The sequence below is a fragment of the Mustela putorius genome, unplaced genomic scaffold (assembly GCF_011764305.1).
Source record: "Mustela putorius furo isolate JIRA1106 unplaced genomic scaffold, ASM1176430v1.1 tig00003870_pilon_pilon_pilon, whole genome shotgun sequence".
In the NCBI taxonomy this organism is placed as follows: Eukaryota; Metazoa; Chordata; class Mammalia; order Carnivora; family Mustelidae; genus Mustela; species Mustela putorius.
Window position 1 is genome coordinate 10,681,732 of NW_025422022.1, and position 25,295 is coordinate 10,707,026.

At 45.8% G+C, this 25,295-nt stretch overlaps 1 protein-coding gene across 13 annotated transcripts in view; it reads left to right on the plus strand.

Annotated features, from left to right (window-relative positions):
* Positions 1-248: 248 nt before the first annotated feature.
* SIRT5 (sirtuin 5) overlaps positions 249-25,295 on the plus strand; it is a 36,433-nt gene continuing 11,386 nt past the window's right edge. For 3 of the 13 annotated variants that reach the window (XM_013056854.2, XM_045067002.1, XM_045067003.1), the window contains exons 1-8: positions 573-707; positions 7,367-7,516; positions 11,330-11,463; positions 14,352-14,420; positions 17,003-17,228; positions 21,267-21,354; positions 22,362-22,415; positions 24,755-24,878. In XM_013056854.2, the coding sequence (XP_012912308.1) occupies positions 7,402-7,516; positions 11,330-11,463; positions 14,352-14,420; positions 17,003-17,228; positions 21,267-21,354; positions 22,362-22,415; positions 24,755-24,878 (810 nt within the window). In that variant the 5' untranslated portion in view covers positions 573-707; positions 7,367-7,401. Of the gene's footprint in view, positions 414-572; positions 717-896; positions 981-4,049; positions 4,213-5,210; positions 5,234-6,680; positions 7,042-7,366; positions 7,517-11,329; positions 11,464-14,351; positions 14,421-17,002; positions 17,229-21,266; positions 21,355-22,361; positions 22,416-24,754; positions 24,879-25,295 lie in introns of those variants that run through there. The other 10 variants (XM_013056853.2, XM_013056851.2, XM_013056855.1 and 7 more) reach the window with 10 other exon arrangements.

Here is a 25,295-nt window from a genome sequence, read left to right on the forward strand (position 1 = left end):
TCCCTAGAAACAGCGTTTTAGGGAGAGCTGCCCCAACATTTGAAACGCTGTGTCCTGAGGGTGTGCAATCCAGCCGCGGGGCAGGTAATCATTCACGACATATAGGGGATGCTCACAAAGACGCAGCAAGACACCGCCCCCTGCCCGGCTCCGCTGTCCCTCCGCTGTCCCGAAAAGAGAGACCTGTCGCTGGGGCACAGAAAGGGGGCTCGCGAGCGCCGCGGGGCTGGGTCTCCGGCAGGGGCCGCTGCAGCAGGGCAGGTGTGCCGGCCCGTCCCGTCCCCGCTCCTCCCCTCCGCCCTCACGGCCCGCCCCGGCGCCAGTGCCGCCGCCGTCCCGCCTCTTGCAGGTGCGTCTCCGCGAGGACCCGAGACTCGGCGTCCTTCCTCCGCTCCAGCTGGTGCGCTGGAGCCGTAAGCCCCCAGACCTCTGCGGGAGGGGGCGGGGCGGGGCGGAGGCGGGGCCGACCGGCGCATGCGCGCTCCCCCTTCCGGGGTCCTTGACGGGTGGGAGAGCGAGGGGGAGGGGAGCGGACCCCGCTTCTGCGGGAATTACCCGCGCCCCTAGTCGAGTCTCCCCGGGCTGGGCAGCGGCACGTGCGGAGCCCCGAGCCCGGGTGTTCTCCGAGCATAGCCTGCGGGCTGCTGCCGCCCGAGAGACGAGGGAGGGGGCAGGAAGCCAGGTTCAAAGTCACGCGGCCGGAGCAGGTGGGCCTGGTAGGCCGCTGTGAAGGGGGAGCCGCGGGAGGGCTCGGAGCCGAGTCCCGTCTGAGGGGAGCCGGTGTGGGCGCTGGCAGCGGCCCGGGGGGCCGAGGACGGCGGCCGGGCTGGTGGCGGCGGGCTTGGGAGGAGGGGCCGGAGCAGGGACGGAGTTGACAGGGGGAGCCCTCAGGACTTGCCGACGAGTCTGGCCGGAGTGGGAGCTGGCAGAGGGAGAGGTCAGGGTCAAGGAGAAGGTGCCTGAGGCTTTGCGGGGAGAAGGTGCGGGCAGAGCTCCGGAGCCCGGGCGTGGCCGAGGGAGGTGGGGGCCGTTTGGTGGGCATCGGAGGGCGGATGCAGTCCGAGGAGGGGAGACCCAGGGAGGGAGGAGGCACACCTGGAAAGCGTGGTTTTGGGAAACCAGAAGAAGGAAACCTTCGCAGGAGAGATGATCAAAGGGGTCAGAGGCTGGACGTGGCCGAGGAGGAGGAGCCAGACGACCCCTGGGTTTGGCAGGGCGGATCTTGGGCTCTGGGAGCCTTGACGAGAGCAGTTGGTGGAGGGCGGAGAGGACTGTGCCGTGTTCGCAGCCGGGGACGGGCACAGAGCACTAACTTAGCTCAGAGGGAGGTCAAAAAGTATTTATTTGTGTAAGTTTTTGCACTTCCTGTTTTAAATCACTTTTTCCTGAAAAAAAATTTTTTTAAATCTCAAATTCCTGATACAACCTTTCATTTCATTTACTGTGTTTTTCAGAATGGGTAGGGTGCCACAGGGAACATACAGACCTTTTCCTTTTTTCCCCCTAATTCAGTAGGTGATTTCAAAAGTCTGGTTAACAGGGGACTGTCATTCACCCAGAGCGGGGGATGTACTGCCAGAGGAATTTGCTTTTCCACTTGAACAGGGTTGTAAGCTTGTGGAAGGTAGAACCACTGGTCACCCTGACCCCCTTAGAAAAGCAAATAAATGTTGGCACAGAAGATGCTTCCAGTAAATACTTTGTGGGAACATCTTGAAAACAGTCTTATGTTCTGAGCATTTCTGATCTTGAGAGTGCATTTTAGGTGGCACTGTTCAAAAACATGTAAACGTTGTGTATTTATTTTATTATTTTTAAAATGTTTCATTTGTTTAGTAGCACAGAGGGAGAGGGAGAACCAGACTCCCCGCTGAGCTGGGAGCCCTGCGTGGGGCTCCCTGAGACCCTGAGATCCTGAGATCATGACCTGAGGCAAAGGCAGACCCTTAACCAACTGAGCCACCCAGGTGCCCCAAACATTTTTGAAAGTATTTAATCTCTACTTTGCACATTCAATGAAGGACTTGCAGAACATCTTTTAAATTAATGGGACATTTAGCAAAACATTTCCCACATCCTTTAAAAAAAAAAATCATGTGAAATGTTCACTAATAAAACAGGAAATAGAATGGTTTTGTAAGACCAGAAATTTTCTGATTCTGATAGATGCAAAAAACTTAGATTCTACAAATAATAAGTTAGTATGATAAAAGATTTGAAATACAAATAATGAATGTTTAGACAGGATTTTAATTGTTATATAGTCCATGAATATATGGATACATGCATCTATATAATACATGTGTGTCATTAGACATAATTCACATAAGATGAGAACTAAAGCTGTTTTCCCAAGAAGTACTTGGCAATTGCATTTCCTAGGCAGAGAATCTAGAAACTAGTGATTTTTGGAAATACTGAAACATGAGCAAGTAAAACGTTTTCCTGCTTTATTATTTTGAGTTCAGTGTCAGGGTGGAAGTAATTTTATTACTCAATAATGAAAACATTTGAATAGAAAAACTTAGGTGAAAAATCAGTAACATTTTATCCAGATAATATATCCGAATCTGGTCAATCATACAATTAAAAATTCCCTAATGTTCTCAAGTTTTTTTTTTTTTTAATTTTCTAACGATTTTATTAAGTAATTTCTATACCCAACATGGGGCTCAAGCTCTCAACCCCAAGATCCAGAGTTGCCTACTCTACTGACTGAGCCAGCTTGGCACTCCAGTATTCTCAATTTTTTGACAACTGTTCATAATTAGCAACTAATTCAATACTCATGCTCAACACAGAATGAAGATTTGTCTTCATTTCATAGCAATTCAGTAAAAGACCCATCGTTGAGACCCTTTTGCAGAAAAATTTAGACAAAGAGCAGTATCTCTAGCTGCTTTTTTGTTGATGCCTCTGTTGATGGGATTTTAATTCCTTAAATTCTTTAAAGTTCTTAATGACTTTTAAAATCCTGCCTTCCTGTCTGAAAAAAATACTGCAGTTTATTCAGGAGTTATCTAGAAGCCTTTGACAGGAAGTAGGAATGTTTGCAAACATTTGAAAACCTACAGAAGAAGAAAAGATTTTCTGGAACAAACTGATGTCTCCAAATTTAAGTACTAGAAAGCAGCAATGGAATCAGACATCTTCATCTTTGAGAGAAATAGCTAAAGATATATATTAAGCTAAAAATGATTGCATAAATAATTTCAAGCAGTATGTAAGAAGGTTTTGGTCTAGTTAGAGAGTATTGGGAACTTGAGTTTTCCCAGTTTTTATCAAGATGTGCAAGTTTAACAATGATCCTCTATGACAGTATCTTAAAGCCTCAGATTGATCTGAGATCCTCAAATGCATCTTTTCTTGATAATTACTGAAACTGGGTGATGGGAGCCTAAGAGTTCACTATGCCGGTCGACTTTTGTATATATTAAAAATTTCCCATAATTAAAAATAAACTGTCATAATACCTCTCTTGTTCCTTACCAAGGTGTTTCAAATAATTAGTTTTCCCAGATAAATTGAAGTTTGTCAAAAGCCTGTGATGCCCATGCTGGTTGAAAATCATACCAAGCCATTTTCCCCATGTATCCTTTCAAAAGGGCATGGAGGTGATCTTAGAAAAAGATCTACTCTCTTTTTCCCAATTCCAAACTTCTTATCTAGACTTTTTGATTACAGCAGAGACAAATATTGATGAAAATTTGTCAATATGCTTGCTTCTTGTTTTTAAGTGAGGTTTACTGAAATACAGCTTAGGTGTTATGAAATTTCACCCTTCTTTTTATACAGTTCCATGAAAACACCACAAAATAACAACACAGAATTTTCCACTGCCTGAAAAAGTTCCCTGGCCCCCCCTGCCTCCCCCCTCTCCTAGGCCCAGAAAGCCAGGGATGTGATTTCTGGATGTGATTCCTGTACCTATAGTTTTGCTATATAATATTTGCTATATAATATTTCATAAATATTTCTTAAATATGTGTGGGTTTTGGATTCTGGCTTCTTTTGCTTAGCATAATGCTTTTCTTTATTTCTTACTGCTTTGAAATAATTTTTGGTTTACAGAAATGTTGCAAAGAGAGTACACAGAGTTCCCATATACTATTCATCCAGTTTCCCCTAAGATTATCATCTTACCAATCTAGAAAACAAGGATCTAAACCAGGACATTGACACCGACTATTGACATTGACTATTCGCTACTCGGTACTGTTTGCTAATTTTGCAGGTTTCATTCAAATTTTGCCACTTCTCCCACTAGTGTCCCTTTTCATGTCTTGTATCCAATCCAGATACCACAGTGCATTTCCTTGTCTTATCTCTTTAGTCTGCAACCTGGGACAAGTGCCCAGTCTTTATTTTTCATAAACTTGGTAACTTTTTTTTGAAGAGTACTGGCCAATTTTGCTGGAGAATGCTTCCTCAATTGGAGTTTCTCTGACGTATTCTTAGTAGAACTAATGCATTTTGGGGGAGAAGTGAGATTTTGCCCTTCTCACTGTATCCTCTAAGGAAGTAGATGACGTCAGTGTGTCTTATGACTGGTGATGGTCATTTTGATCACTCAGTTAAGGTAGGGTCTGTTAGGTTTTTCTTCTTTCAAGTTACTATTGCATAATACTTTTTAAATTCACCCATGTTTTTGTGTGTATTCGCAGTTTGTGGAATAGTATTTTGTCGAATGGATGGACCACAGTTCTTTTGTGTGTGTGTGTGTTTTCTTTAACCCCTTTATAAGTCGATGAACATGTGGTTTGCTTCCATATTTTCTGTCCTGGCACTATGCTGTGGACCCTGGTGTTCTGTTGAACATAGTGTTCACAGGACACCGACATCAGACAAGGCTTCCCCATGACCACAGTGAATCAGTGTAAAAACAAAACAACTCCGTAATTAGGTCTGAACCCAGACAAAAACAAGAACATTTTCTAAACCACAAAAAATGACAAAACATCCTCCTATCCTGGCTAGGAGCAACTGCTGCTCTCGAACCCAACTCAAACCCTGTTTCACTCATTGTACTTTTTTTTTCTTTTTAAAATTTATTTGATAGAGATCACAAGTAGGCAGAGAGGCAGGCAGAGAGAGAGGGGCAAGCAGGCTCCCTGCCGAGCAGAGAGCCCGATGTGGGGCTCCATCCCAGGACCCCGAGATCATGACCTGAGCTGAAGGCAGAGGCTTAAACCACTGAGGCACCCAGGCGCCCCTCACTCATTGTACTTTTTAGGTAAGACACACTAGGATAACCAATGTATCCTGTCTCCTGATGGCTTGCAGTCCATAACGAAGCCTGCCCTCCAGGAAATCTCCCTCACCTCGCTAACCCAAGCCCTGATCCTGTAATAAATCCTTTCTGTCACTGTTCTGACACCCTGCACATCTTCATACTGCGGTTCTCTGTCCTTGCAACTTGCTCGACCACGGGTGTGTTTGTGGTCTTTAGCTGGAGAACGTGGACACTGTAAACAACGTACAAACACATGTACTGAAAATCTCTGCTGCTTCTCAAGTCTCTAACCTCCTATTTCCCACCCCACCTTCAACTCTTTTTACTAATTAATTGGGAATTTCCCCCCTTTTTAATGCAAATGCAGATAAGTACTATGGTATATATTTCTATCTCCTAACCTTTCTCTTACAAAACACTGTTTGCAACTGGCTTTTCCCCCCTCAACATTTATTCTGGAAATGACTCAAGGTTCTAGAAAATGTCTTGGGATGCCTGGCTGGGTCACTCAGTAGAGCATGCAATTCTTGATCTTGGGATTGTGTTTTCAAGCCTTATGCTTGGTGTAGAGCTTACATTTAAAAAAAAAAAAAAGGTGAAAAAATTCAAGGTTAGAGAGAAGGTCTTTATTTTTAAAATTTTAAACATGTGACATCTGCACATTGGAATGATTTGTGGAGTGAACCTGACTTGTCACTAACAGGCTTTTAAAAAAATTTTTATTTGCTTTATTTATTTTTCATTAAAAAAATTTTTTTTTCATAACAGGTTTTTCAGCCTCGTCTTCCAGACATTTATTTTAACTTCTCTCAATATCCTCTACCCTGTGGATACCTGCCATGGCTTCTGAAGTCAGTGAACTGTCTGCTTATAAATACTGAATTAGCCAGCAAATCACATTTAATCACTTTGTGCATTTTTTTTTTATTGTAGTAAAATATACATAACCAAAAAATTTGTGATTTTTAGGGGGACAGTTCTGTAGTGTTAAGTACATTCACATTGTTGCATAACCAATCTCCAGAACTCTCATCTCACAGAACTGAAACCCTATGCCCATTAAAAAAAATTTTTTTTCTTTTTTTGCCCATTTTATTTTTAAACAATCTTATACTTCACTGCAGGAAAATTAACCTTTTTTTTTTAGTGTGGTGTTCTGTGGATTTTGACAGACATGATTGTGTAAATTTTTGGTAAATGTGTTATTTTTCTGTTTTCTAGATCTACAGACCTTTAATTCTGAGTTCTTACAACAATTTACCCACCAGGGGCGCCTGGGTGGCTCAGTGGGTTAAGCCTCTGCCTTCGGCTCAGGTCATGGTCTCAGGGTCTTGGGATCGAGCCCCACGTTGGGCTCTCTGCTCAGTGGGGAGCCTGCTTCCTCCTCTCTCTCTGCCTACTTGTGATCTCTGTCAAATAAATAAATAAAATCTTAAAAAAAAAAAAACAAAACAATTTACCCACCAGATAGAAGTCAGCCCTGCCAATTACCCTGTTGGTGTCATTGATCCAAATATTGACTGTTTTTCTTTCACAAAATTCCTCAGGGATGGATCAAATTTACTAAATGTGCTTGAAGTCACAGGTTCCTTTGGCTTGATGTCTTCTAGATCTTATTTGTTGTCATAGGACAGACATGTCTTCTCTGCCTGGCTCCATTTTCAGAATTTACGTTCTCATAGAAACTGTATTTTGGCGAAAAATTGAGAAGACATACCTTTTTCTTACTTTTTTCATACCTTTTAAGAAGTAGAAGAACTTGTTTTTCAAGCGATTTTTCGCCTCTCACACCTTCTCCAGCCTGTAAGGTAGTGTTTCCCAAACTTGAGCATTCATCAGAATCAATGGGGACAGACGTGGGCCCCAGCTGCAAAGTTTCTGATTCGGTGGGTTTGGGGTAGAGCCCCTGACCTTGCATTTCTAACAAGACATCTCAGGTGCTGCCAACCAAGGCTGCTGGTGGTGTGGGGACCAGAGTTTGAGAACCACTGCCCCAGGGCGCCTGGGAAACCATTGGTTTAAAAGAGGAATACCATCCCTATCTGTTACTCATGGTTTTTGTAAAGGGCATCCTTACATATATATGTACAACTATAAGCTGATTCTGTTTGTTTCTGTGGTTTTTTTCTAAAGCCCAACTCAGGAATTTGTGTCACAAAGGAAACCTGATGCAACCTCTTCAGATCCTTCCCCGCCGATTACTTTATGGGCTGTACTCTGGACTGAAATCTCAAGCCTCCTCTGGAACCCGGATTTGCCCAACAATGGCTCGACCAAGTTCAAGTAGGTCTTCCTCAGCATGCCACCCCTAGTCTCTGGTAGAATGTGAAGAACCTGAGAGTTCCTGCACTTTGAGGGGGAATGTGGATAATGGAGTGGGTCCTGGGCAAGATTTTAGAGAAAGCCACATCGGTGTTCTCCCCTCAGGCAAACCCCTTGCAGGATAGGTCTAAGATCATCTCTCTGTGGTCAAGCTGAAGTCCTTTGGAAACATTTTATTGCTTCTCCCAGAATATTTGCATTCAAGATTCTCACATGGGATTTGTCTTTTTATTATTATTATTTTCTTAAAGATTTTATTTATTCATTTGAGAGACGGAGACAGAGAGAGCAGAGGGAGAGGGAAAAGCAGGCTTGTGGCTGAGCAGGGCTCTATCCCAGGACCTGGAGATCATGACCTGAGCTGAAGGCAGACGCTTAACCCTGTGAGCCACCCAGGTGCCCCTGGATTTGTCTCCCCTCTCAGCAAGAGGGGAGAGCTGGAGTTTGTCCTACAGGATAATATGGAGTTCATGTTCTACTGTGCGGATACTATTCCTATCTCTACCTGGGCCCTTAGTCTGTAGTGAATACAGAGCCTAACAGATTTGTATAATAAAGGATCTTCTGTGGACCTATGAGACGTGCTTTAGGATGACATCGAAAGGCCAAGCTAATTTCTTTTTCAACTTCTGGATAACTTTTTCTTTTTCTTTTCTTTTTAAAAAAAATAAAAAAAATTTTTTTAATTTATTTGACAGAGATCACAAGTAGTCAGAGAGGCAGAGAGAGAGAGAGAGAGGAGGAAGCAGGCTCCCTGCTAAGCAGAGAGCCTGATGCAGGGCTTGATCCTAGGACCCTGAGATCATGACCTGAGCCGAAGGCAGAGCCTTTAACCCACTGAGCCACCCAGGCGCCCCTGGAAAACTTTTTCTAATACCGCAATTGTGCTCAAGATGTAGCAGCTCCTCCTTCCATTTTGCCCAAGCTCAGGGATGGCAAACAACCGAATCCCTTGGTGTTCCTGGCTGTGGAGAACAGGGCAGGCTCTTCGAGGCTAAGTGTGTGCCTGACTTCCACCCAGAGTGGGCCGTCTCGCTTTAAAACTACAATACATATGGGTGTTTTCACTTAGTAGTTGGGAAATGCCTTTTTTTCTTTTCTTCTTTTCCACACCCCCTTCTTTTTTTTTTTTTTTTTAAAGATTTTATTTATTTATTTGACAGAGAGAAATTACAAGTACACTGAGAGGCAGGCAGAGAGAGAGAGAGAGAGAAGGAAGCAGGCTCCCTGCTGAGCAGAGAGCCCGATGTGGGACTCGATCCCAGGACCCTGAGATCATGACCTGAGCTGAAGGCAGCGGCTTAACCCACTGAGCCACCCAGGCGCCCCTCCCCACCCCCTTCTTAAAGATTTTCTACCACCTTAACATTATTATATTTACAACCCATTTTCTAAGAACCAAACCTGAGCTGACCTTTTTATTTCTAGAAGTTGTATAGAGTGAGATCCTAATACAAGTCACTTTGACCTAGGACCTATTCCTCAGTAGGATGATGGAGTTTAAATTTCAGATTAAAAAAAAAAAAAAAAGATGGTTAGGGCTAGGGAAAGCTTTATAGGTGAATTTCAAAGTCCTTGAGGACATTTGTAGGGTTTAAAGCCAGGAGTCACACACATAGTCCCTGGTCAAGTACTTGTACCTTTTCTTATTAAGCATCTTGTTCTTCCAGGAGATTCGATCAGACTGCACACTCCAATCCACCCAGATTGGGTTTCTTTTTTTGAATTCTTCCTGGTGGGGCAGCTTTAGTGTGCCTCCCTTGTCACACTGGTCTATCTCCAAAGGGGATGTAAGGCTGGGCAGAGCTTTGCCATGGCTGCCACATGGTTGGGCCAGTTATGGCCCAAGGACAAGGGTGTAGTGTGCCTGCACCCACCTTCAGTCCTTTAGGACTTACGCTGCTGGTATCGTGATCTCAGGAAGCTTCAAGAATGTGGTGGGAGAGGGAGCTGGAGCCTCTGCTTCTTTGTCTCTCAGAGTCTGCTTTTACTCCTGTGGCTTCTCACCAGCAGCCAGACAGGGGGAGAAGGGGTGGGGCCTTTATTAAGATTCACAGTCATGGGCCAGTCATGGAAGTGACTCTGAGCTTATGAGGATGAGGCCTCAGAAGGGAGGAGTTCTCCTGGGAGAGCGACAGGATCTGTCTTACCAGCTCAGGATACAAGGTGAAGTCACGTTCCCGCTCATATCCCGCTCATATCCCTCCACCCCCATCCCGCTCTCTTTCCTGTTTTCCATCCTGCCTGTCCTGGGTTCCATCTCTCGGGATGCTCATTCATTCTCGGGATTCGCCTTGGTCGCCATTGCCTCCGGGGGTGGGGGGGACCAGAAAACCTGCTGCATCAGCTGAAGAATCACTCATATTTTTGCCAAAATCTGCAGTGCGTTAGCATAGGTTAGAGGATGTCTGTGTCAGGGCCACGGGCAACACCACTTTGGCATTTGCTGCTCCCAGGGGAGGGCAGAAGAGGGAGTCTCTTCTCCTGGCAGCTATACTCAGCTCTGTACTCTTAGGCCTGGCCTGCTGGGGCCATAGCACTTATGTAGCCCCCGAATGAGGGCCTGCAGAGCCACAGTGCCTGGGAAAGAAGGGTGTCGCTCAGCCACATGCCTTGGCCTACCCTCTTTGTCGCCGGGAGGAACAATGGCATTTCCAAGTCTAGCTCCTCATTCTGAACCTGGGATGAGGACATTGGTTGCAGGGACAGATTCTACATTATACTCCATGTACAGTGCTTGGTGCAGAGCCTGCGGCACAGGGAGCCCTCACTAAATGGTGGTTGCTGCCCCTGATGGCCAGAGAGTGAGTGGGACAATGCCTGAAGATGCAGAACTAGGGAGCAAGCCACAGTCTGCGACCATTGTTACCTGCCATCACAGTATTCGCTGTGTTCAACTCTCTTCTGTTACCCCAAGTCTCTGGTGACGTCACATCGAAGGGTCCAGCTCTTACTTGAGTTGTAAGGGGAAGGTTACATGTCTAGGTTTGGAGCAGAGCATCTGTTCGTGGGGGAGGGGTTCTCACTCTGACATTGTAATGATGCCAAAGGAAGCATAAATTAGAAAGATCCCCAAAGGGAACAGGATTTGGGAAGGAAGGGAAGGTTTAGGAGTCCAGTGGGCATGAGGTTAACCCCCCCGCCCCTCCCCACAGTACCTTGTTTTTACTGTTATGAAGAGGATGTTTTCCCATCCATTAGCTTTTAAAAATCTTTGTAGCAGCCTGTTCTTGGGAAAACTCTATTGAGCACATCAAACAGCCAGAAAAGCAGAGGGCTAGTCCATCACTTCTCACAGGTGGATGGACAGGAGGTGGAGCTGAGTGTCAAAGCCAATGGCGTGTGCTTCTTTAAGATGCTACACAGTCGTCCATCAGGCCCAGGAACGGCATCTTCATGATATAGGAATGATTTTTTAAAAGATTTGTATCTATTTTATTTTATTATTTTTTTTATAGATGTATTTATTGTAGAGAGAGAGAGAGCACATGAGCAAGAAGAGGGAGGGAGAGAGAATCTCAAGCAGACGCCACGCTCAGTGTGGAGCCTGACGCAGGTCTTGATCTCTCAAACCTGAGATCATGACCTGAGCCGAAAAGAGTCGGACACTCAACTAACTGAACCACCCAGGTGCCCCTGGTACAGGAATGATTTTTATTTGAAGATCCTAAAGTATCATTTCATGGAAGGTCATGTCAAAATATGAACAACTGATACAGGATATAAATGTCCACATGGTACACGGGAGTTAGGAAGATTTTATTCTCTCTTTAGATATGGCTGATTTTCGGAAGCTTTTTGCAAAAGCAAAGCACATAGTCATCCTTTCAGGGGCTGGCGTTAGTGCTGAGAGCGGAGTCCCGACTTTCCGAGGAGCCGGGGGCTACTGGAGAAGATGGCAAGCTCAGGTGAGCCATGTTTCCAGGGTTCTTCCCTGGAACACCGCAGGGTTCTTCTGAATGAATCCACGGCAGAGCCTGACTTGGGGCCCTATGCGTGTCGTGGAGGGCGAAGTTCTGAAATTAACCACAACTCTCCCATCTTGGTTACTTTGGCACCAGTACAAATTGTGTATGATTAAGGTCTCATGGGCGCCTGGGTGGCTCAGTGGGTTGAGCCGCTGCCTTCAACTCGGGTCGTGATCTTGGGGTCCTGGGATCGAGTCCCGCATCGGGCTCTCTGCTCGGCAGGGGGCCTGTTTCCCTTCCTTTCTCTCTGCCTGCCTCTCTGCCTACTTGTGATCTCTGTCTGTCAAATAAATAAATAAAATCTTAAAAAAAAAAAGTCTCAGATGTAAGCAAAGCAGCCACTTTCCTCACTTTCTAGATCTGTATAGTTTGTATTTATTCACATAACAATTGAAATTTCTTCTAGTAATTAAAGTGGAGTCGGAGAAATCTTGGTTATCATAGTTAATCACGTTTCTATAGATATTGTAAATCAGGATTATACTTTTTTTTTAAAGGTTTTATTTATTTATTTGAGATAGAGAGAAAGAGAGAGCATGAGAGAGGAGAAGGTATGAGGGAGAAGCAGACTCTCCATGGAGCTGGGAGCCCAACTCAGGACTCAATCCGGGACTCTGGGATCATGACCTGAGCTGAAGTCAGTCACTTAACCAACTGAGGCACCCAAGATTACAGGCACCCAGGATTACACATTTTTTTAAAGTTCCTGTGTACTTTTCATATATATTTTTTAAAGATTTTATTTATTTGAACGGGGCTCGGTCCCAGGACCCTGAGATCATGATCTGAGCCAAAGGCAGAGGCTAACACACTGAGCCACCCAGGCGCCCTGTGAAATGCATTTTTATCTCATCCTGAAAATGCAGCTTTGATGCTGGTTGGGGATTGCTATAAGAAAGGTACACCCACAGACTCGAAGGTGATTTGAGAAAGAGCAAACTTACAGCAGAAAGAAGGTAAAGGATCTAAAGCTGGAGAATTCAACAAAAGATGGTTGGATAATCTTAGAAAGAGGTTTGGATTAAAAAAAAAAAAAAAAGCCAAGCTAATAGAAGTAGCTTCTACCAGCCAAGAGGCAGCAGATAAGTTCCCAGGTACCATTAAGAAGATCGCTTTAGAGAGAGTGTGTCTGCCTGAACAGGTTTTTAATACAGACACAAGTGCCCCATTCTGGGGGAGAAAATGCTACAAAGGATGTTGATTAGTAAGAAACAGAAGTGATGGCTGGGATTTAAGGCAGGAAGGGAAAGGCCAATTCTGCGGTTTGATAGAAATGCACTCTGGTTTCTGATCAGGGCAGCCCTTCTCTATAAAGCTGATAACCCCCGAGTTTTGAAGGGAAAAGAGAAATACCAGCTGCTAGTCCTTTGGTTGTACAAGAAGGCCTGGACTGCAAGAATCCTGTTTCTGGAGGGTCCCATCAATGAAGTACCTTGCCAGTAAGGAGACTGCCTTTTAACATTCCTTAGAAATTGGACGACGCCCCTGGCCACCCAGAAGCCCAGAAGTTCAACATTGGAGTCGTCAAACTGGTCTACTTGCCCCTCAAACACATCGTCTCTAATTCAGCCTGTAGGTCAGGAGGCCATAAGGACTGCTAAGGCTCCTGACACAGGGTGCTCTAGGGAAAGGATTGCCAGTGCTAGGGGAAGGAACGCCGGCAGAGAGAACATCGTGAAAGTCTGCAAGGATTACACCAGTAAAGATGCGATTGTTGTTAGAGACAAAGCCGCTAAAACCGTAAAGCCCAGAACAACAAATTCCTGCAGGAGAAAACTGCTTCCCGATGTGCGTGACTTCTCAGAATTTACAACACAGGCAATTAAGTAAGCCATGAAAAAGACCATGGGTATGGCAGAAAAGGTGGCGGACTAAGGGCTTTAAGATTGGGGTCTTGGGAGCACCTGGGTGGCTGAGTCAGTGAAGCATCCGACTCGTGGTTTCAGCTCAGGTAGTGATCTCAGGGTGATGAGATCGAGCCCCGCATTGGGCTCCACGCTCAGTGGGGGGTCCGCTTGAGATTCCGTCCCTCTGCCCCTCCCCCGCACATGCACAGGCTCCCTCTCTGTCTCTCTAGAATAAATAAATCTTTAAAAAAAGAAAAAAGATTTAGGTCTTGGAGAAATTCAAGCGCTAGCAGACACCACGGCAGAGGAATGAACAGAAGACAACTTGATGAAGACGAGAGCTTCTGAACCAGTGCCAGATGGAGCGGGGAGGACTTGGAAGCTGCGCAGAAGTAGATGGCCTGGCAGAAGCGTCCCGACAATCTAGGATGATTTCTGACTTCTTTTCTGACATGGGCTCAGGCACCGACACTAAGGCAAATGGTGGAAGAAGGCTTGGTACCATATGGAACCGTTTTCAGAGAAAGGAGACGGTGGAGAAGCTGGACCGAAGTTTCAGTGTATTTCTGTAAAGTTACGCTCAGTGTGCCTGCCTCCCCTCCGACCTCCTCTGCATCTGCTCTCCCTGGGACAGCAAGACCAGCCCTTCGTCCTCCTCAGCCCTCTCAGCATGAAGGCAGCAGGGCTGAAGACTCCGTGCTGGTCCACTTCATGAGTCATAAATACGGATCGTGCCATATACTTGACATGCTGGTCCGTCGTGCGTGCGTGTGTGTAAACGTGAGACTCTAACAACCGTCTGGCAAGAAAGGCATGTCATCCCCATCATGGGCATCACCTAAGAACGCGTTGTGTATGTCACAAGCAAGACTTGGACGGAAGCAGCCAGCTTACCCTCACATAGGCATAAAGCGAGTAATATTTAATATAAAATTAATAATGTGTCTCTTTTCTTACTCTTCTATGACCTTGCGTTCAAAGAATTACACTACGGTGCAGTCAACCTCTCTTTCTCCCAAATGGAGAAACTGTATCAACCCATCATCACAGGTAGGTGGTTTTTAAAAAAATGTAACAGGGTTTCTAATACCACACGACAAATATGACTGTAATACCGAATATGCCGTAAAGATACCGTAACCATTCATAGGCATACAGACGAGCTGCCTTGAAGTGAGGTTACCCCCTGTGCCAGGTAGCAGAAAGCCAACCTCTTCATTAGCAGCATGTGAATTTTCACACATAGATAAATAGGAATTTTTTTCACCTTATCTTTTATTTTTTTTGATGTCTGCTGTTAGTAATACATATAACACCTACAGTGTTTTGTATCCTGTATAAGAATATTGATGTAGGCACTGACAGATGGTTCCTGCTGTAAAGGGACACTGTGCTTTTGGGATCGATCCCTACTGGACAGTACCGTCCATGTATGTTCTCTTAGGATTTTCATGACATTTTTTTCTAGTGTGCTCTATCGTAAGAATATAGTATCTTTTACATATGACATACGAAATACGTGCTCTTTGACTGTTTCTGTTCTCGGGAAGGCTTTCTGTCGACAGGAGGCTATTCATAGTAAAGTTGGAGAATCAAAAGGTACACATAAGATGTTTGACCGTACAGAGATCAGTGCCCTTAAGCCCCACATCGTTCAATGGCTAACTGTATGTACAACAAAACTCACCACTTTGAAGCATACCATTCAATCCATTTTAACAGATGGAGCCAACACCCACCATCCTGGGCCCAGAATGTACTTTTGGCCTTAGGCACTCTACTTCCCCCCAACCCCCGGCCTAAGAAATCCTAGTATTGGAATGTGGAAGGTTCTGTCTGTTTTAACCATTGCTCTGTCCCCAGCTCCCAGAACTCTGGCACATGGAAGTGTTCGCTAGACTTTTGTTGGCTGAACGAAGGCCAACCGTAAATAGTTACTTCAGTACATGAATTCCAGATTTAGGAGGTAGCTTCTTGTTAATGAAGGGTTAGTGAACCTTTCCTGCCCTATTAAGTGCATTAGGCTGGCAACGTGTGGGATGTTTTCTCGCCTCTGCTGCCCTCCAGCCTATGGAGGTAGGGGTGGGCATCGCCGCCTTAAAGGTGAAGGAGGGGAGGAGGGAGCTCAGAGGCCATCAGGGACCCACGAGAGCGGGGCCAAACAGAGCAGGCCCCGAATTAGAGAAGCTCAGTGGGTGCTTCCAGAAGAGAGAGGCAGTCAGTGGTGTCAAAGCAGCTCAGAGTTTGTGGGGAAGCAAAGAAGTCCATAGACTGTGTCTGACACCACCGTGTTCTAAGGATACACGTGGACACGTTCCCGTGGCACCCAAAAACTGCTTCAGTCCACTCGTGTTCTGCATGGAGGGCAGGACGTAGATGCGGATAATCCACAACATACACGTTTGCTCCCCATTGACTCCCCAAGTGAAGACTGACTCTACTGCCGGATAGAAGGGTGACCTTTATAGTCAAACAAAATGCATAATACCACCACCGCCACCATCGAGATATAGACTATTTCTTTTTTTTTTCTTTTTTAAAAGATTTTATTTATTTATTTGAGAGAAAGAGAGAGAGAGAGAGAGAGAGAGAGAAAGACAGCCCAAGTAGGGGGAGAGGCAGAAGCAGAATCTCCATTGAGCAGGGAGCCCAACGTGGGGATTGATCTCAGGACACCAGGATCATAACCTGAGCCACTGGCAGATGCTTAACTGACTGAGCCACCCAGGCACCCCAAGATATAGACTGTATCTTGCCAGAGGTTCCCCTGTGGCCTTTCCCGATCATCAGCTGGCAGCCCCAGACAACAACGACGCTCCTCTCTTTTGCTGTGGATAAGATTTGTCCCTCCTAGAAGAGAAATCATCCTTAAAAATATATTTAATATATTCTGTTAATATATATCTTGTTTTTTATATGCGTTGTTGTGTGTATGCGTGTAGCTCTACTTACTATTAGAAAGAACTGAGTTCGGGGGCGCCTGGGTGGCTCAGTGGTTTGGGCTGCTGCCTTCGGCTCGGGTCATGATCTCAGGGTCCTGGGATCGAGCCCCGCATCGGGCTCCCTGCTCCGCAGGAAGCCTGCTTCCCTCTCTCTCTCTCTCTCTCTCTCTCTCTCTCTGCCTGCCTCTCTGCCTACTTGTAATCTCTGTCTGTCAAATAAATAAATAAAATCTTTAAAAAAAAAAAAAAAGAAAGAACTGAGTTTGTCAACTACGACCATTATACCTCAAGTGGGCACTTCTCATTTTGCTTTTTTTCCTGGATAAACGCATCGACTTCCTATATTGTGGGGCTCCATGAAAAAGCAGCTTCAACCTGAATCACTTACCTGCAGATTGCTTGACTTCCTGCCCATAACTTCCTTGCCTGGCGAATGGGACAGGTGGCAATATCCCCGCCTTGGAAGTGGAGAAGTTAAAGCTGGTTTCCCCACGGTCCCTCGTTAGTCCCAGGTCTGGGACTCAGGCTGGCCCTGGGCCCCTGTCCCACATCTGTCGCACCACGTGGGCCTCTGGCAGCCGCGTTCCAGCTTGTTCCCTCCAGAAGCCGCCTGTTTCCGTGTCCCAGAGCATTAGTGCACCATGGCCTTCTCTCTCTGACTCCCGCCTCTTCTCTCCCCCCAACTCCTAGGACCTGGCCACCCCGCAGGCCTTTGCACGAAACCCTTCCCTGGTGTGGGAGTTCTACCACTACCGGCGGGAGGTCATGCTGAGCAAGGAGCCGAACCCGGGGCACCTTGCCATTGCTGAATGTGAGGCCCGGCTGCGCGAGCAGGGCCGACGGGTCATGGTCATCACTCAGAACATCGATGAGCTGCACCGCAGGGCTGGCACCAAGAACCTTCTGGAAATCCATGGTGAGGAGCCCTCATGCGGGGAGGGGAACCAGATTTCAAACTACAAGTCCTGCCATTTCCCTCCAGGGACCTACTGAATCAGAATGTGCATTTTTTGAAAAAGATTTAATTTATTTATTTGACAGAGATAGATCACAAGTAGGCAGAGAGGCAGGCAGTGGTAGGGGGTAGGGAGCAGGCTCCCTGATGAGCAGCAAACTTGACGCGGACTCGATCCCAGGACCCTGAGATCCTGACTGGAGCCAAAAGCAGAGGGCCAGCCCACTGAGCCATCCAGGCTCCCCCGGAATCTGCATTTTGATGAGATGCCCAGGTGTCTGTTGTGCGTATTACACAGCGGTGGTGCCTAGCAAGGCTGAGGGGAAATGGGAGGCTGGGGAACCTCCTTTATGGGAAATGGGAGGCTGGGGAGCCCTAGAGGCCTGGGGACGATGCTGGCGTCCCCTGGGGGGTAGCCATTTACCTTCCCTTCGTCCCCAGTTGGCTCTCTCCCTGAGGCTGGGCTTCCATTCAGCGGGTAAGTGCTTAGGGAAGCTGCCAGATCAGAGACCTTCACTGCAGCCAGCCCACCAAGTTTGTCTTAACCCTGTCTGGCTTCCCTCCTCTGCCCTTGATAACATCCTCTTTCCCCTCACGTCCTCTTTCATCCTCTCTCCCTGCTTGGGGCTCACCAAAAAATCTAATAAATTGATTCATACAAGGGCGTAAATGGGTATGTAAGATTTCTTCCCAAGGGCATTTGTGTTTAAAAGCCTACAAAACTTCCATCCAAAGGAATGCATTTCTAACTGTGGAATTTCCAGAAGCAGTGACCCCATGGGGAATGTTGCTGGTTTCTGTGGCTATGCAGTGAAGTTGCCCATTTTTGCCTGGGATAATGGTGGTGAAGCAGTCTTCACTTGGGTCCCGTCTCGCTTTTGTGTCCCAGCAGTAGCTGGTCACCCGCTGACTGGGTGCCTTGTTGGCACGTTCTTCTACAGGGTCTGTCCATGCGGCTTGTTTCCGTGCAGGTGCAGAAGGCAGGTGGTGTCCCTTGCGAGGTACAAATGTATCAAGTGGGGATGTTAACACCTGTTTTAGACTTGTTTCAAGGATTAAATAAGGTAATATGTGCATTAGCTGGAACATTGGGGGTTTCAGATTGTTAGAACTCTTCTAATTTAGGTAGAAACAAGAGAAAGCCCTGCCTTCCATCAAGCTAAATATGCCACCATTTTTAAGATGCATCATGCCCGAGACGGGACTCAAACTCACAACCCCGAGACCAGGACCTAAACTGAGATTGGACACTCTACCACCTGACCTATCCCCCAGGAGCCCCAAGATACATCACATTTTTAATGTGACCCTTACAAAGAGAATAGTCTACCCAAACCATGATGTTTTATTATCCCTTAGAATTGTTACTTTGTAGTTATAGAAAAAGTTTGTTCAAACTTACTTAGACACAGTTTTATTTTATTTATTTTTATTTTGTTCTGTTAGTTACCATACAAATTAGTTTTTGATGTCATATTCCATGATTCATTGTTTGCATCTAACACCCAGTGCTCCATGCAGTCTGTACCCTCAATACCCACTACCTGGCTAGCCCATCCCCCCTTCCCTGCCCCTCTAAAACTCTCCGTTTGTTTCCCGGAGTCCATAGTTTCTCACGGTTCGACTATCATTCTGATTTCTCCTCTTTCATTTTCCCCTTCTCCTAATGTCCTCCATGCCATTCCTTATGCTTCACAAATAAGTGAAACCATATGATAATTGGCTCTCCCTTTGCTTGACTTATCTCCCTTAGCATAATCTCCTCCAGTCCTGTCCATGTTGATACAAAAGTTGGGTATTCATTCTTTCTGATGGCTGAGTAATATTCCATTGTGTATATGGGCCACATCTTCTTTATCCATTTATCTGTCAAAGGGCATCTTGGCTCTTTCCACAGTTTGGCGATTGTGGACATTGCTGCTATGAACATTGGGTGCACATGGCCCCATGTGCACTTTTCACTACATCTGTATCTTTGGGATAAATACCCAGTAGTGCAATTGCTGGGTCATAACGTAGCTCTATTTTTAATTTTTTGAGGAACCTCCATACTGTTTTCCAGAGCAGCTGCACCAACTTGCATTCCCAACAGTGTGAGAGAGATCCTTTTCCCTACATCCTCTCCAACACATGTTGTTACTGTCTTGTTAATTTGCCCATTCTAACTGGTGTAAGGTGGTATCTCAATGTGGTTTTTGATTTGAATCTCCCTGATGGGCTAATGATAATGAACATTTTTTCATGTGTCTGTTAGCCTTTTGTGTGTCTTCTTTGGAGAAGTGTCTGTTCATGTCTTCTGCCCATTTTTTAACTTGATTATCTGTTTTTTTTGTGTGTGTTAAGAAGTTCTTTATAGATCTGGGGTATCCGCCCTTTGTCTGTACTGTCATTACAAATATCTTCTCCCATTCAGTGGGTTGCCTCTTTGTTTTGTTGACCATTTTCTTTGCTGTGCAGAAGCTCTTTATCTTTCTGGGAAAATTGGACAGCTATGTACAGAAAAACGAAACTGGACTGTTCTCTTCCACCATACACAAAGATAATCTCTAAATGGATGAAAGACCTCGATGTAAGACAGGAATCCATCAAAATCCCAGATAAGAACATAGGCAATAGCCTCGTTGACATTGGCCTCAGCAACTTCTTTCAAGACATGTCTCCTTAGACACTATTTTAGAAACTATGTCACACTTGTGCATATAAAATACAAAAGGGCGCCTGGGTGGCTAAGTCTGTTGAGCTTCTGTCTTCAGCTTGGCAGTGGTCCCAGGGTTCTAATATCAAACCCTGCATCGGGCTCCCTGCTTGGCAGGGAGCCTGCTTCTCCCTTTGCTGCTGCTGCTGCCCATGCTTGTGCTCACTCTCTCCAGCAAAAATACATACCTAAAATCTTTTTTTTTTTAAACCCACAAAATATGAGTGAAATTTAAAAAACCCACAAAATACGAGTGAAATAAAGTGGGTAGGTGTGCTTCACGAGCCAGCTCGTTGGCATCTTGGATGTTGTTTAACTCCAAGGCATTGGTGACACTGTGTGTTCCTTGCTCTGTGCCATCCAGGGTATCTGTGACGCAGCACTCCCAAAAAGGCTGCTCCTCTCTTGTCTCCAGCTTCCCTTCAAAGCTGCTGACACTCATCCTGCAGAGTCCAATCCCGGGCATCTCTGGCTCTTACCCAAATGTGTCCGTGGAAGGTGGAAGGGTTCTGGGCAACAGCCAGAACTCTTTGTCCTCCTCACATGGTTCTTCAGTGGTTCTTTGGCTGAAACAGCCGGGGCTGGCCTTTGTTCTATCAGGCCCCTGAGACTACCGGATTAGGTACCATGATGGGGCCAGTCTGGAGCTGGGGCCCAAGCTTGTATTTTGGGATGGGATGGACAGCTCCTTCTGCTCAGCATGGGGAAGAAGAAAGATGGCTCCCCAAGGAGGGAATGCTGGACGGAATGGAGCGACACACGTCCACCCTGGCGTGTGGTGGGCTCAGCGCAGCACTGGACGCAAGGCGAACATCTGATGAATTATGGTCACGTTACCGGCTCCTCAAGAAATGGTCACTGGTTTTAACAATTATTGGCTTATATACTAGTAGATTTATGTATTCACAGAGCTGCTTTTGTATAAAATGAAAAGTTCGCAAGTACATCCAAGGCAGGGAACCTTTATCAACCATGTACTGGGTAAACCACGCCCTTCGGTTCACTGTGGCTTCATGGGCCCTAACGACCACTTCAAATGCACCTGCGCATTGAGGTCATTCAGGAGCCACTTCATCATGGAGTAAGGGATTTTATGTCTCTCCCTTCTGGATTGCAGGGTCCAGGAGGCAGGTACCCTCGGCTGGCTTAGGACCGCTGCCCGCCTTTGTGTTTCCCTCGAAACCTAGGGCAGCCCCATTTGCTAACGTGGACCCGTAAAAACTCAGTTATTTTGTATCCCCTCAACAGTGACAATTGCTGTTGATTTTACTAAACTCTGGTCTCATTTAATTCGTGTTTTTCAGGTAGCTTATTTAAAACCCGCTGTACCTCTTGTGGCGTTGTGGCTGAGAATTACAAGAGTCCCATTTGTGCGGCTTTATCAGGGAAGGGGTAATTATACTGCTCTCCCGGACGAGTGTGTGTTGTTTTCTCTTTTCAGTTGAACATAAATGTAAGGAAATTCAACGGTAGCCTAGGATTCCCATGGATATTTGTGAAAAATAAGACTAGACATAGTACAGCCATCTGATAAAAGAAATATCTTGCTTGGGGTGCCTGGGTGGCTCAGTGGGTTAAGCCTCTGCCTTCGGCTCAGGTCATGATCTCAGGGTCCTGGGATCGAGCCCCACATTGGGCTCTCTGCTCAGCGGGGGGGCCTGCTTCCCTTCCTCTCTCTGCCTACTTGTGATCTCTGTCTGTCAAATAAATAAATAAAAATCTTAAAAAAAAAAAAAAAAGAAATACCTTGCTCAAAGTTTACAATGCCAAGTAAAAACCACAGGGCCTGTTACCTCATATGATCCCAACACACACACATACACACACACACACACACACACACACACATCGTTCATGTTGATATATCTGTATACAGGTAAAAAATACAATGAAATATTAACAGTGATTATCAAGAATGGTGGGATTATGGGAAATTTTCATTTCTTCTTTACCACTCTCTAGACTTCTCTAACAATTCTGTGATGAACATGTACTGTTATTATAATTAGGGGGAAAAAATAAGAATATACTTGAAATATTGAGAAAAATTTTACCTGGCCATTTTAAGTCAGTATAAATCATACAAGCAATCTATTAATACATATCCGTGCGGAAGAGTCAAATCACGATGAGGTATATAGCGTATGTCATGAAACTCCCGTTGGCTTCCCCGCGGCTCACCCCCTCCCCACATGCAGATTCCTTCTCTTGAGTAAAACCTCCAGTAGCTAATTGTTTGTTGCCTGTCCTTATTGGGCACCTCTAAGTCAGCATGTACTAATTATGGGCTTTGAACTGTATGCTGCCGGGAAAATATGCAGATTTATTGGGTTATGTTATCTCTTTGTTCTTTGATTATACCAATGACATTGTTTCCTTTCTAATACTGTTTGCTTCAGTGCTCCAGACCCGGAAGCTCAAGATGCCAGAATCCCAGTGGAGAAACTTCCCCGGTGGGTAAAACAACATGGATCCATGTTTGGTTTCCCAGAGTGCAAAAAAAAAAAGAAAGAAAGAAAGAAAGAAAGAAAGAAAGAAATCAAAATCTAAGTTCATTTTGTGAGGTGCCTCTTAATTTTTTTCTTAAAGATTGTTTATTTGAGAGAGAGTCAGCATACATGAGCGCAGGGGGAGGGGGAGAGGCAGAGGGAGAGGCAGGCTCCCGGCTGAGCCCAGAGCCTGATGTGGGACTCGATCCCAGGACCCTGAGATCATGACCTGAGCTGAAGGCAGACACTTAACCTACTGAGCCACCCAGGTGCTCTGGGAGGTGCATCTTAAAGGTGCCAGTGCAGAAACCAGCCCTGACCTATGAGGCCAACAGTGAAAGGGCAAAGGTGAACCAAAGCAGGGTGAGGAGACCTCCTTTCTGGTCTCTTTTTGCTTTGTGTTGTGGTGGGAGAATTTGAGGTCTGGAAGGTGTCTGGAGCTGTTAGGCTGCCGATACGTATGTGGTGTGTGTAAAGCGTATTCTCTTCATCCTTCTTGTCGTCATCAGTATTATCAATCCAGAGGTAATAAAAAAGGTCTTGAGAAGGTGAAATGACAGGACCAGACAGGATTTTCACATTACGATAAACCCTGGAGAGACTTTTTTCTCTCAGGTTTCCCAAACCAGATGTTACCACAGTGGTTCCTAAAGTGTTTCATAGAGCACTAGATTCATGCGACGTTGATAGGCATTACTTGAAAAAAAATGTTATGTGCTCTAATAAATATGGAAACCACAGATTAAACAAAGTTAGAGTAATTTTGCTTTCCTGTGGGACTTCTCAGAGCATTTAATATGTGAAGTACACTGTTCCTCCTTAAAAAATGGTTATAATATATTAATATTTTACCAGCTTATTTAACTACAGAACCCTTTTTATGATTCTTAGTCAGGATTTTTATTACCGAATTCTAAAATTTGATATAAAACCATGGGGGACCCTGAGCAGTTCCTGGGGAGATTATTAAGATGAAAAGGATGTTTGGGGGGATTATTTTAGAAGGTTTATATAAGATGAGGTAGGAGGCAGTGAAAAATGAGAAGGTTTTGGCAATGGACCCTGGTGAACTTGGCTGTGGTCAGGGCAAGAAAAAGGTGAATCTGCGGAAACAGGAAAGGAGGTCATTGATGAGACCAGCTGGTGGTTGGGGTGTTAGAGGCAGGTCCGAGCCTGGTTCCTCCCAGGCAGCCACACCAGTGCGTGTGGTGAAGTAGCTGGGAAAGGGAAAGTGCTGTGCAAACCTCATATCCGGAGGCATCTGGGTGGCTCAGTCATGGCTCAGGTCATGATCCCAGGGTCCTAGGATTGAGTCCTGTGTTGGGCTGCTTGCTCATCAGGGAGTCTGCTTCTCCCTTTCCCTCTGCTTCTCTCCCTGCTTGTATGCTCTCTCTACCTCTCTCTCTATGACAAATAAATCATCTTAAAAAAAAAAAATCCAACGGCATCAATGTTGGAGACCAGTTCGCTTCCTCCGAGCTTCACGGATCAGGCAGCATCCCATCTCGCAGACAGAAAGGAGCCACACACAATGGAAGACTCTTTTTTTTTTTTTTTAAAGATTTTATTTTTATTTATTTGATAGAGAGAAAGATCACAGGTAGGCGGAGAGGCAGGCAGAGAGAGAGGGGGAAGCAGGCTCCCTGCTGAGCAGAGAGCCAGATGCGGGGCTTGATCTCAGGACCCTGAGATCATGACCTGAGCCGAAAGCAGAGGCTTAACCCACTGAGCCACCCAGGTGTCCCACAATGGAAGAATCTTATAGGCCGAAGGAGGCAGGGCGAGGAAGTTTTTCTAGCAAGGAGGGAACCGTTTCAGATGAGGTCACCCTCCTTCAGGGGACCCGGGGGTGTTTCAGTGGCTTACCCCGCTAGTGCTGACCGGGTGGTTCCACCCTGACTGGTGAGAGGTTACATTCCCTGGCGAGTCTGAAGCTACAGGTTAGATAGTAAGTTCTGGTTTGCTGACGTGGGGCTTAGCACAAGGGACTCCATTTTGGGCCTGTTAATCTTTTGAAACACTGTTTAGAAAGGGAATGTGAAGGTTGGCCGAAACACATATGTCAACACATGAGCCCTGTGCATCTAGACAAAATAAAAACTTGATGAGGACCATTAAAATGAGTAATTTCTATCCAGGATAAGCTCACATGGTCTGGTAGGGGAGGAACAGAGACTAAGAAGCGTCAGAGCCACCCGAGTGGACAGTCTGGTTTTGGAGTAGCCCCTAGCCTTCCCGTGACCCACCTAGGCAGACCTGTAGGGGCAGGTGTTGGGGTTGGGTGAAGGTCGATGTTCTCACAGGTGCGAAGAGGCCGGGTGCGGGGGTCTGCTGCGACCCCACGTGGTGTGGTTTGGAGAAAACCTGGATCCTGCCATTCTGGAAGAGGTCGACAGAGAGCTGACCCTCTGCGACTTGTGTCTAGTGGTAGGTCATTCCCTTCCCCGATCCTTGAGATTTTCTGGAACACCAGGACTGGGGTGGAGTTTGCTATTTCTTCCCCCCCTCCTTCCCCCTCCTCCCTCCTTCTCTGTTCCCTTCCCCTCCTTCCCCCTCTGAATTTGTGGGTTGAGAGGTCTTGTGGTACCCTAGAGATCTTAAATGCACAACTTGTGGTACCCTACAGATCTTAAATGCGCAACTGTGCAAGACCGTGTCTTAGGCTTCATGAAGCCTCTTTCCACCAAATAAAAAGCATGCTATTACTTCTGATTTTGAAAGTACTACATGCTCATTATTAAATTTGAGAAAATACAAACAAGTACAAAATTGTGAAGAGGAAATTCGAAATCCCCAATAACTCTACCATCCAGGAATAGCCACGGTTAGCATTTTAGTATATTG